General features: G+C 40.5%; 1 protein-coding gene across 1 annotated transcript; it reads right to left on the reverse strand.

The window, feature by feature from the left end:
* Window positions 1-643: 643 nt before the first annotated feature.
* Window positions 644-9,546, reverse strand: LOC128689983 (uncharacterized). Its single transcript, XM_053778450.2, has 4 exons — window positions 9,483-9,546; window positions 7,877-7,951; window positions 2,412-2,606; window positions 644-2,025 (listed from the first exon to the last, which is right to left on the reverse strand). The coding sequence occupies exons 2-4, from the start codon at window positions 7,937-7,939 to the stop codon at window positions 1,789-1,791; spliced, it is 495 nt and encodes a 164-aa protein (XP_053634425.1). The 5' UTR covers window positions 7,940-7,951; window positions 9,483-9,546; the 3' UTR covers window positions 644-1,788.
* Window positions 9,547-13,742: the final 4,196 nt, after the last annotated feature.

The raw sequence follows: 13,742 nt of genomic DNA on the forward strand, positions 1-13,742 counted from the left end.
TCATCACATGATGTAGGTACATCATAATTACGTTAATGTGAATACATCATCACATGATGTAGGTACATCATCACATGTACATCATCACATGATGTGGGTACATCATCTAATGGTGTGGGTACATCACATGATATGGGTACATCATCACGCGTGATTACATCATCACATGATGTGGGTACATCATCAAATGATGTGGGTACATTATCACATAATGTGGGTACATCAAATGGTGTGGGTACACCATTACATGATGTGGGTACATCATTACATGATGTGGGTTCATCATTACGTGATGTGGGTACATCATCACATGATGTGGGTACATCATCACATGATGTGGGTACATCATCACATGATGTGGGTACATCATCACATGATGTGGGTACATTATCACATGATGTGGGTACATCATTACAAGATGTGGGTACATCATCACATGATGCGGTAGACGATGAAGGAAATACATTTTTTAATACTGAGAAAGGTGAGGCAGTAGAGTTAATGTGGTGTGAGTAATTACTGTGTGAAGGTAGATAACATGAGATAAATAATTATCATAGAGATAGTGACAGTTAACTAGTTGAAGCGATAAACACCTCCATGATTTTATTGCATGGAACTGCAATGTTGTTTTTTATATTCGTCGTTGTTATGATGAATTATAGTAATTAATAAACAGATTCTCTTAATTGAATTGTGAGCGAGTAAATATAGTTAATAAGTTAGTGGATGTTAGTAACTAGGCTTGACTCTGGCCGCACCTACACTCACAAGCTGCTGCTTTTGTAATCTATTATCTGACCTGACTTGTACATGTAATGTCATCGCTTAATAAAGAAATTCACGAGGACGTAATTGACTCATTTCACCAAGTCACTATCCGGACAGCTCTCTGACCAGTGGTTTCTCGCTAAGGGAGAGAAACCACTGGTCGGGAGAGGGGTGGGATTAAATTTTGGGGAATCAAATTCAAAATGGGAATTGATACAGTTACTTTTTGCTGATGATACTGTGCTTATGGGAGATTCTAAAGAAAAATTGCAAAGGTTAGTGGATGAGTTTGGGAATGTGTGTAAAGGTAGAAAGTTGAAAGTGAACATGTTGAACAGAATTAGCCTGATGCTTGGATTTGAGATTACACGACGTGAGACACGGGATATGAGTGTGTTCTCTCCAGCCACAATGTGCAGAGAAGCACCTAAGAACATTCAAGGAAATTCTGACAATCTTAATTAAGTCAGTTGCCCTAACTGAGAGTGCAAATATGTACAAAGGGTTAAGCTATACTAATTGGGATACAACTAATCAGATATTCTCAATATTCTTGGCCGCCTCCTTCATCAGTAAATAATTAAGGAGTAATCAAACTCTAGTTACATAGAAAAAATATTTACAGTATTTTTTTACAAACTATGCTGATAGAAATAAACACATGAACTTCAGAGAGGACCAGATAGTTACATTATACTGTGGGTATTGTATTGTCAGTAAGTATGCCTGAAAACATGATGTAAATAAGCAGAGTTCATTTCTGAACAAAATGTATTATTGAGGATTAAAGCTACATTTAAATATAATCAGTTCAAGCTATTCTTTGGTGATGGTTGTGATGTTTAACTCCAGTGTTAGGATGACTATAGAGCATAGCTGACTATACGGTCTAGGCGATGGGTACTTGAGACATTTCCGGGTTCACAACTGCTTTAGACAGTAGCGCCGTTTTGTGTTTGCTACCAGTTTAAGCGGTAGATAAGCTGGGTCAGGAAGGTTCTTAAGATCGCAACCAGCCTAGGCGGTGGATTCGCTAGGTTCACTGAGCCGGACTTTAGGTCCACAGCAATAGTTCTTAGTGACGAGGACTGTATCAAGTAGGTAGGCAACTGATCCTGCATACAGGAAGACTGACATGGAGATACCCTCGGCCTTGTGCGACGCCCAGTCAGACGGAGGAGAGTGCCAGAAAGCCATACCTACCGAACCAGAGATGAGCAGGAAGCTGAAGAGCAGGAAATTGATCGCTATTTCCTGGGGAGGTGAGAGAAGACAAGTTCTGTTATATCACACACCTAGTAGCGTTGTGCTGCGTCAGGATGTTTATACAGGTTGCAGTACGTCGTGCTGAAGAAGGGTGCTCCTTGAGAGTGCTTCCTAACATTGATAAACTGTAAAATATGTAAAATTGCTTAACAATTCCTAACATATGAGGATAATTGTAAATTTGGAATTATTTAATGTAAATTAAATAGTGATTTCATTGTAAGCAGACTGATTTAAAAGAGTCGTTACAAAAACTAATTATAAACTTGCCTTTAACAAAATAGCTCCTTGCTGAATTAACCAAACATATCCAGCTGCCAAGTGACCTCCCCCCCATCGTGACCTATGATTACCATGAGGAGCGTTTCTCTTACCAGGATGGTGTGTTGGAGACCAGCAACCCCGGCAACATACAGGAGGAACAAGAGAGGTGTGATAAGCAGGGCGGCCACCATGACCCCGCCGCTGAAGAAGTCTGCGTCGGTTCCAACATGTACTGAGGTGTGGCGGCTGTCCCCGAAGGTGAGAGGAACTCCACGGAACAGCCCCAGAGACACACTCACGCTCACCTAGGATGAGGGAGGTTAGTGGTGATGGGGAAGTGTTGGTGATGTATGGAAGACAAATATGTTGAGGGACGGTGAACAACTGATGAAATGGTTAAAAGTGAAGATGACAAGCAGCTTCAGGATTTAGAAAACTGCTTGAAAAATTAAATAAGTAGTTACAAGAATTTAACTCCATTCCCTCCGAATTGCAAAATACTGAAAATTCTAGCTAGGATATGAGAATCAATGACAGTACATTACGTGATAGGGAAACTATTCTGTGTGGACCAAAAAACAAGGACCCCCATGGGAACGTCACACCTTACCTCTCGTTTGAAGCACACAAACCGGATAATGCCAGTGACACATGTAAGAACCTTCATGAACCTAGACAGTCAAGCATTAAAGAAGATTCTCGAGTAAGCAGCACCAGCAGGGAATTCGCAATTAGTTAAGCACATAATATAGTCAATATCTATAAATGTGCGAAATTCTGAGTAACTATAATAATATTTAAACATTTTGTAGCATCTCAAATGTTCATCAAATTTTAGTGTATGAGAAAATACTGTAGTCAGCTGCAACTATGAGGCCAAAACTAAGTGTGCTAGAGAATAGAAAAAATACAGAAGACAAAGGACCCAAGAAAATAAGGAGATTAGCCGAAGAGCCAGAAATGAATATGCATGGATAAGGAGGGAGGCCCAGCGGCAATATGAGAATGTCATAGCATCGAAAACCAAATCTGACCCAAAGCTATTGTACAGCCACATCAGGAGGAAAAGAACAATGACCAGGTAATCAGGATGAGGAGGGAGGGAGGGAGGGAGGGGAGATCACAAGAAACGACAAAGAAGTATGTGGAGAGCTTAAGAGGAGATTAAAGGAAGTATTTTCAGTGGAGACAGAAAGGACTCCAGGAAACCAGAATGTAAGGTTTCAGTAACAAATGCTGGGCACACTACACACAACTAAGGAGGATGTGAAGAGGCTGCTAAGTGAGTTAAATACCTCAAAGTCGGTGGGACCGTACAGTATCTCTCCTTGGGTCCTGAGAGAGGGAGTAGAGACACTGTATGTGCCACTAACAAAAATCTGCAGCACCAGTACAGAACCCACACCTGGTTAAGCACTTCAAGAAATTTAGATAAAATGCAAAGGTTGCAACTAGTCCCGGAGTTAAGGTGTATGTTCTACGAAGAGAGGTTAAGGGAAATCAACCTGACGACACTGGAGAGCAGGAGGGATAGAGGGGACATGATAATGACATATAAAATACTGAGAGGAACGGACAAGGTGAATAGGGACAGAATGTTTCAGAGATGGGACACAGCAACAAGGGGTCACAACTGGAAATTGAAAACTCAGATGAATCAGAGGGATGTTAGGAAGTATTTCTTCAGTCATAGATCTGTCAGGAAGTGAAACAATCTGGAGAGTAATGTAGTGGAGGCAGGATCCATACATAGACATAGCTTTAAGATGAGATACGATACAGCTCATGGAGCAGGGAGAGAGTGGACTTAGTAACGACCAGCGAAGAGGCGGGGTCAGGAGCTGTGAACTGACCTCTGCAACCACAACTAGATGAGTATAGCCGAGAGCACATATTTATCAGCATTAAGTCATGGGACTTCATCACAATGCTGTTATCATACAGTATTACTATTGTTTTAGATACTGTTGTCAACGTATTAATGTCGCAACGAGAAGAGAAACACATTTGTAGAAAAACACTAGTCCTTAAAATCAAATATTTACGTTGTTGAAAATTCTGCTGAGAGATTGAAAAAAAAATGTCTGCATTACTCAATCAGATGCCTATAGGCCAAAAAATTACATGCCCAGTCATAAAAAACGGTGACATTCAGACATCTAAACTTTAGATGCTTACAGTAATAAAAATATGATGCATTGTCACAAAAATCAGATATCTGAAGTTCTAAATATATTAGAATCTTTCTCCGTTGCGATTAATGAACGGAATTTGAGAGTTCGGGAAAACAATTGCAAATTTGGAATTAAACCTGTAAAATCTCATTTCTTTAATCAACATAATGGTAGCAGTGATGACATACAATACCAACAGGTCGATTAATAACATGCATGTACAATACCTGGGTATCTTTATTCTGAAAGCATTTTACCAGCCAAAGACTTCATCAATTCAATACAAAAGCTATTGGAGGTGTTTAAACTGGAGACAGTAGAAGACGAGGTAATCAGTCCCTCAGTCTAGCTGAAGGTGTTCACCGTAGTCTTGATGGAGTGTGAAGTATAGCCAGGAAGATGGTTGCTTATGTAAGAGTCAGATGAGGTGCAGCAGTTGAAGACATCATTACTGTGGGCGGACCCACTAGTGGAAGTAGGTCATGCCCAAGAGTTGGGTCAGGGGTTAGTAAATAGGTATCCTCTCTGACACGGTGACGATGTCTTCAATTGTTGCACCTTATCTGACTCCTGGTTATACTTCAGATTGGTTTAGAAAGACACGCGAGCTAACACTGGGATATAAACCTTGGTAATAGATACCGACAAAATGGTTTAACAAGACACGTGAGCCAACACTGGGGTATATTTATTAAAAAACGTTTCGGTCATGGGACCTTGATGAAGGTCCTGGGACCGAAAAGTTTTCTAATAAATATGTTGTAGTGTTTGCTCACGTGTGTTTCTAAACCAATTTGTGGGTAACTGTTACCAAGGTTTATACCATACCTCATACCATACCATACCTTCATATAGGCTGAGGGATTTATTACCTCATCTTTTACTGTCTCCAGTTTCAACACCTCCCATAACTTTTGTATTGAATTGACGAAGTCATGGGTTGGTGAGGAGTCTTCAGAATAAAGATACCCTGTGTTGCACTTCCGTTTTATTCATCAATGTGCTGTTGACAGGCACCTATGAATAAAGGGCAAAGCTAACTGATAACTAGTACACGTATTTTTTTTAGCTATATTCCTCTGATAATTCTGAATATCCACCTCTTTATGTATACAAGGCATGGTATCATTCACTGTTTTTATGTATACTAGCGATGAAGTCTATAAAGGCGAGCCATAGTTAGCAACCTCCTTCGCTGGTACTGACTTAACACATTGCCTCTCATACAATGCCTTATGTGTGTTTTTTCACATTTTCTTAATAATTAGATACGTCTGAAAGTTTATTAAGACATTTAATAAGAGGGCCTTTCGCCCGCCAGGGGCGTTTCCTGTCTAATACAAGAATAAGAGACAGGTACTATTCATATTGGCAGAGATGTGCTATTGAAAGGAAGGGTGGAGCCAAGTGGCCGTGTCCTGCCTGGACATGATGCAACTATATTTTGAGTTGTGGTGTTGGGAGTAAAGATGAGTGATGATTATAAACATCATTTTCAACGTCGGAAAGCATCTCTGATAACTAGTCTGATGCTACTCGAGTTTATGTAAGTTTATTCAGGTATACACAAATACAGTTACATAGAATTATCATACATAGCAGCATATGTGTAAAGTACCTAGGATAACCCAAAAAGTCAGAGTGACTTATTCTCATTGTTGTGTCTACGAGTATTCCGATGGATAACATAAGCGTTGTTCAGTTTATCCTTATGATATAAGTAACGGTGTTCATTGAAACGTAGTATAAAAATTCCGAAAATTTCCTCAGCATGTATTTTGTCAGATGTCTCACAGGGTATGTTGTATACCCCGGCGCTGGTTTCATAGTGTCGCTTACTTATCCCAGCTACTAGATCCTCAGTAGTGCTGGAAGACAAAGTTTGCTGTTTTGGTTCCTCATCACAATTTTAGAGGTCCAGTCCACGAATCCATTATGTGCCTCTGTAATCTTTTGACTATCACCCTCAGGATGGGTATAGGGTGCTTTATAAAGGTTTTATACCAATTAAATTTTAACAATACAGTTGTGTGTGTTCTCGGAAGTTTCCTTCGCAGTTTCAATGATGAACCTCTTGTTGTTGTCTAGCTGTGTTGATCTTTTATTTTGCTTTTCTCCGTCAACCGGGAATTAAAGGAGTCGGTTAATGAAGCTCGGAGAAAGCACTGTGTATACCTGCATTCCTCCGCTAAATACGACGGACTGGAGATCCCGAGAGCCTTCTAAATAAGAAGGAAATGGTGATGCCTCTGTTAGTGTGTACGTTGTGATATGAGACGTGTAGGTCATACTTGTTAGTTGATTTCCTATGGCTTGAAACTCGAGTGCATTGTCATATTGAAACAGAAACACGTCCAGAAAAAGCAGGCCACCATTATGCTCCTCCTCGGTGAAACTATTTAACAGCCATGTTGTATTGGCACTTCTAGGGGCGATCACCCAATGACACCATGATGAATAAGGCACATATGCAACACTTGGGTATCTTTATTGTCTATATGTCTCGCCTGTACAACCGGCTTCTTCAGTCGAAAACAACGGAGACAGAAAATGTATTTAAAAGCGAGCAATCCGTCGCCTTCGGTAAGATGTGGTCAGTTACTAAAGCCTGAGGGACTGACTCCCTCCTATCGAGGGTGACAGACCAATCACACCAAAACTACTTCCACTGACTCCAGTGCTGTATTCTCCTGCATTCGACTGGAGAAGTTAATTGTGCAAGCGAAACGTTTCGACAATAAAGTGTTGCATATGTTTCATATTCATAAACTTGTCGGTATTGTATGCCATCAATATGAGAAACTGTCAACATATGTTAATTATGTTACACCAGCTGGTTTATGTGGTTTCATTTTCTCCTCTAGGTACTCCATACAAGGGCTGGCAACAACTGTACTAGGTGGTGAGCCCATGGTCATCCCATAAGACTGCTGGTATAAATCTTTCTCAGAAGAGAAATTAAAATTAATACAAAGCTCAATGGCATCTGGAAAATCTTTCATCGGAATCGGGAGGTTTGTCATGAGTGACTTTCTGTCGCAATATGGTAAACGCCTGGGGTGGCCCGGTGTGTGGGGACAATTTAGCCCAGTCTCTTGATCAATTATGTGCCCCTAAAGCATTTTGACTATTACCCACAGAATGGATATGGGATGTATAATAAATGTATCAAATTAATATTAAGTTAGAAAGCATAATCACGATTATATATATAATTAAAATTTACTACTCCATAACCTGTGTCTAGTTTTAAGTAGTGTGTAAGCATTAGATTAGTCTGCCCAGATACTCATGCATCTTACTGACTTTCTTTGTGCTTAACAATATTTTGTTACATGTACACTATACATTGTATACTACGTAAAGAAATACAATTTTGAATTTGAATTCCTGGAACTCACAACTTCAATTATCTTGAGAATGCCTGACGCACTGCGGAGGTAGACTAAACTGCAGCGACCCATTCTGTCGGCGACCTGCGTTAGACGAATAAAAATAATAAATGAACATCTTGGATTTTGAGTAGGGGCTGGGACATTTTTTTTAACATAAATGCATTCGTGGTGTACGTCTACTCATTTCTGCACTATTGTTACACTGCGGGAACAAAACCTGTTTCCATGTCACATTCCATTACATAGGATGAGCTACACTCATGATGTAATGAATGTCAGCTTGACGTGGGCGATTTCCATAGAGATACGAGGATCTCGTCAAGCATTCCAATTATAGGCTCCAACAGAACTGGAGTCACTCGTAAGTGGAAATTACCGTCAGTAAGGTTTGCCAGGAAACAAAAAAAGTGTTTCCTGACGCGGGTCTTAGTCATATGATGATCCGCCACTAGAGCTATTGGTTATCTGACCGAGACCTTATGCTGGCTTACCGGTCCATCCCTTTAAAAATCTGACAGGTATTTACCGTCAGTAATGAAACTCAAAGGCAATGGATCGGCAAGGAAGCTAAGGAACTTTAGCAAACTTAAGGAGTCTTAGTTTACAGCCAAGGGACATCATAACCAAGAACCACAACAAGCTTAAGAAATCGTGGAGTTTACCTGGAGAGGGTTTCACGGTTCAACGCCCCCACGGCCCGGTCTGAGACCAGGCCTCATGGTGGATCAGGGTCTGATCAACCAGACTGTTACTGCTGGCCGCACGTAACCCGACGGACGAACCACAGCCCGGCTGGTCACGTACTGACTTTAGGTAACTGCCCAGTGCCTTCTTGAAGACAACCAGGGGTCTATTGGCAATCCCCCCTTATATATGCTGGGAGGCAATTGAACAGTCTTGGTCCCCGGACAATTATTGTATTGTCAGTGTACTCGTGGCGTCCCTGCTTTTCATCGGGGAAATATTGCATCTCCGGCCGAGTCTTTAGCTTTCACAGGGAGTGATTTTCGTGTGTACCCAAACATCATCATAACCAAAATCTACAGTAAACCAAAATAGTTCCATTATGGTCAAGAAACAGTCACTTGCAATGACGAGTGCATTAAGAAGACACAAAGTATTCTGAAAGCTGATGAAAACTTAATAAACATAAAAAATAAACAAAAAACAAAAATTCAGAAATAATGGAACAAAAACACAAATAACAAAGACAACTGCAAGAAGGGTTAAGGAACAAGAACATGACTAACGATAAACATTTCTCTGCAAGTAACAGGAATTAGGATGGAATCACAGTGTTAATTAACAGACTGACAAAGCAAGGGAACAGAAACAAAATTAAAGATCAGACAATGCAAGGAAATACCCCTTACGAAAAAAAAGTAACGATAAAATTTCAGTAGCAGAGACCAAACTAGAGGAGTCTACCTTAACACCTCAGGAAGTGAACACACGACGTATGAAACAAAAGACAAACCAAAGAACCAAGAACAACGACAGAATCTTAGTAACATAAGATATATGGAATAAGAAGAACACAAAAGGAAGTCATTAACGCAAGATGGTCATTGTCACTGAGACAGGTGGAGACACAGGTGTGAGAGTAACTTACCTGTCAGTTGTTGATGAGGGAATGAGGCGGCACCTGTGGTCACCTCCCTCATAATGATAACGATGAGTGTTCCTTTGTCTCTCTCCCTTCCCCCTTTCTCTCCTTCCCCCTCTTTCTTTCTCCCTCCTCCCCCTCTCTTTTACACCAAATCTCACGTCCTGTTCAAGTATCATGAATGGTTAGGGACACACACCCATCCTTGTACAAACATAATTTCAAGAGTACATAACGTCAGTAAGGACCATGATCGAATACGCAGCACCAGCGTTGAACCCTCTCTAAATAGAAAATAGCGTTCAGAAGTTTGAAAAGGCCCTGACATTTGCAGCCAGACTACTTCAGAGCTGAAAGGTGTGCACTGAGAGAAAAAAGAAGAGGACATGATACTAAATTAATTAACAGGACTCATAGGGACTGACTGTTTGAAATGCGAGGACCAGAAACAAGAGGACATAGATGAAAGGTAAAGCCACATCAAAAAGTTAGGAAATACTTTTTCATTCCCAAGGCTAGGCCTGTATACCATGTACATGTACTTGTAGTATATAATTATTATTATTATTATTATTATTATTATTATTATTATTATTATTATTATTATTAAACTAATCCTTTGTTTTAATTTCTATAACACAAGCAAGTTATACATAGCCCAGCAAAAAATGGCTATTATATTTCTTGAGCAATTTTGTTTTGAAGGGAGATATTAGCAACAAAATTGTTTTTATAGAAAATAAAATGTATCTTGTAAATTATACGCCGGGCCAATCAGTGGTGGTGACTCGCCGACCCAGTGATGTAAAGTTCCAATAATACCAGCACCAGACCAATATCTCCTGAGTGTACATTTTGTTAGCTTGGGTATGTCTGGGCTGGGTATTGCTGATCTGGGTATTGTTGGACTGGGTTAGATTAGATTGGTTGCAGTAGTTAGATAAGGGTGTTTTTAAATATTTCGTCTGAAGAAAAAAATACCGATAATCATTGTTTTTTTCCCAATTTGCACAAAATATAATGATCTCTGTTGGACACACCAATCATATTACGCAATTTTCATTATAATTTTTCACGAAACTCGATGGAGCCCCTAAACTCAATATTTCCCAGGTCCTTCATTACGCCCAATGGAAATAAGTCACTGACTTTTTTTTGGGTTATCCCAGGTTCTCTACACATGCTGATATGTATGATAATCTATGTAACTATATTTGTATATATCTGAATAAACTTACACTAGATTCGTATCAGGACCTGGAGTTGATCCTCTTCCCTAAGTTAAAGAAGATACTTGCTTTGAAACCCCATTAAGTTACCCTCAAATGCTCTTATCCATAAATGGTCTTAGTTCTATGCTTTTATCTCAGCGTCAGTTGTGACATGTTTATGTCAGAACCCAGACACAGGTATTGTAGAATTATAGAGTGGAGTAAGAGTAAACCTTTAGTGTATTCCATCTCACAGTGACCTTTAAATTCGTGACAGAACCTATGAATTGACAAAGAAGTATGCATTCAAGGAGAAAGTAGATTACAACTTTGGGTTATCAACAATCTAAAGGAGCTTCAACTGAACTTCATTAATTTATGACAGAGGGAGAGTGACGCTAATTAGTCCATCAGTCATTCCATCGTGCAGGAGTCACATGTCTATGTTGCATTCATTAAAATTAGCAGAGTCTTGAATGTCATTTCTGCCTGGCCACGGCTGAGTTACTAGTACCTCTGCGAGTTTGCATCTCCATCTGATGTAGACCTAACCACGTAAAAACTTAGCCAGAGGAACCACTGTCACACACTGCTGCTTCATTATGTACTGCAATCCGATAGAAATAATTCAGAGACAACTCACAAAAGTTCAAGAAATGTTAATATATTTTATTTACTGCGGTACATTATCAGCCGTTCTTGAAAATTATATTGACTTTGCCTATGTTAAATAACTCCTGAACTGATGTGAACTCAGTAAACTCGTTATTGTTCTAGAGTCAATAGATTTGCAAATAGTTCGTTATCACTGTAACCTGCTTAGCAAATACTAATTTGGGGGCCCAGTGCCTGGACCATTATGTACCTTTGACACCGCCCTCAGGATGGTTGTGGGGCCCATAATATTAAACTAACAAATGTGTAATTGTAAACATATTAGGACTGTTTAATTTGTTTAAAAACTATTAATCAAAAGTATTCATGGAAACATAAAAACCATCATAATTAAAGACTTAAATTAAAAAAAAAATAGACTGATTTAAAGGAAAGAAGAGCCTTGAAGTGGCCTTCCTATTATGAAGAGGTGATGGAGAAGGAAAAGTAAGTGAAGGATGAAGGGGAGGAGCAGGAAGAAGAAAAAAGAAGGAAGGTAAAACACAACATTATAACCAAGTTATACATCAAAACAACGTAACAGTCAGTGGCAGTAAGAATAACAACCCGCCTAACAGTGACAGAGTGATGCAGAACGAGGGAACCCAGGAGTCAGTGTAGTTATACTTCACACAGGAAGCAGACTACCTCCCTTCTCGTCTTACACCTACACCTCTCTTCTCCATCAACAAGGTTATCTATCTCCCGTGGCCGCAGTTCCAGTGACACTTGTATTTGCAACACCAGCTGCTCCTGTATCTGCAACACCAGTGACACGTGTGGCTGCATCATCAGTAGCACGTGTGAGAGGAATATCAGTAGCACATGTTGGAGGACCACCAGTAGCATTTATAGCCACAGTACCAGAAACTCCTGTGGACGCATCAGTATCTTCTGTGACCGCAACACAGTGACACCCGTGACCGTAACCAGTGGCATATTAGGCTGCAGTACCAGCAGTAGCACCCTGTGGCGGCAGTAATACTAGTCACTTCTGTGGCCAAAATTAATTTCTACTGTCCAAACACTAACGTATATGGCCATTACAGCTATAACTGCCGTAACAGTAGCTGCTGCCCAAGTACTGTCAGCAGCAGCAGCAAAACTCTTGACCATAACAATATTTTATTCTGTGTGAAGCGCTTAACTCGCATGGGTCATTCAGTAGTGGAGGCTCGATTCTCCGTCCTCTAATCACCAGTCACGCTACCTAATTCTATTTGCTTCTCATCGTCAAAATAAATACAAGGTAAATGAGTTTATGCACAAGAGAAACAAAGTCATGCACGTAACTGCATGACACAGTTGAAGGGTATTAGGAGACAGAGATTAAGACAGAAAGAGACAAGAAGTCTCAAGAGATGTGGAGATATTTGGAGACACGGGGACACTAGGAGTAACGGGGACACTAGGAGACACGGATATATGGGGTACTAGGAGATAGGGATACATGAGGTACTAGGAGACACGGGTACATGGGGTACTAGGAGACACGGATATATGGGGTACTAAGGGGACACGGATACATGGGGCACTAGGAGACACGGATACATGGGGTACTAGGAGACACAGATATATGGGTACTAAGGGGACACGGATATATGGGGCACTAGGAGACACGGATACATGGGGTACTAGGAAACACGGATATATGGGTACTAAGGGGACACGGATACATGGGGCACTAAAAGACACGGATACATGGGGTACTAGGAGGCACGGATACATGGGGTACTAGAAGACACGGATACATGGGGTACTAGGAGAAACGGATACATGGGGTACTAGGAGACACGGATACATGGGGTACTAGGAGACACGGATACATGGGGTACTAGGAGACAGATACATGGGGTGCTAGGAGACACGGATACATGGGGTACTAGGAGACACGGATACATGGGGTACTAGGAGACACGGATACATGGGGTACTAGGAGACATGAGGACACTAGGAGACAGAGACATAAGGAAACACGGATATTAGGAGACACTGGGAGATACGGAGACAGTGGACACTAGGAAACAGGAGGACACTAAGAGACAGATATTAGGAGACACAGATATTAGAGACAGACTTTAAGAGACAGAGACATTGAGAAACAGAAACATTAAGAAGCAGAGACATTAAGAGACAGACATTAAGAGACAGAGACATTAAGAGACAGAGACATTAAGAGACAGACATTAAGAGACAGAGACATTGAGAGAGAGACACTAGAGACAGAGACATTAAGAGACAGAGACATTAAGAGACAGAGACATTAAGAGACAGACATTAAGAGACAGAGACATTAAGAGACAGACATTAAGAGACATAGGCATTAAGAGACAGACATTAAGAGACAGACATTAAGAGACAGACATTAAGAGACAGAGATATTAAGAGACATAGACATTAA

The sequence above is a fragment of the Cherax quadricarinatus genome, chromosome 1, assembly GCF_038502225.1.
Source record: "Cherax quadricarinatus isolate ZL_2023a chromosome 1, ASM3850222v1, whole genome shotgun sequence".
NCBI classification, from domain to species: domain Eukaryota; kingdom Metazoa; phylum Arthropoda; class Malacostraca; order Decapoda; family Parastacidae; genus Cherax; species Cherax quadricarinatus.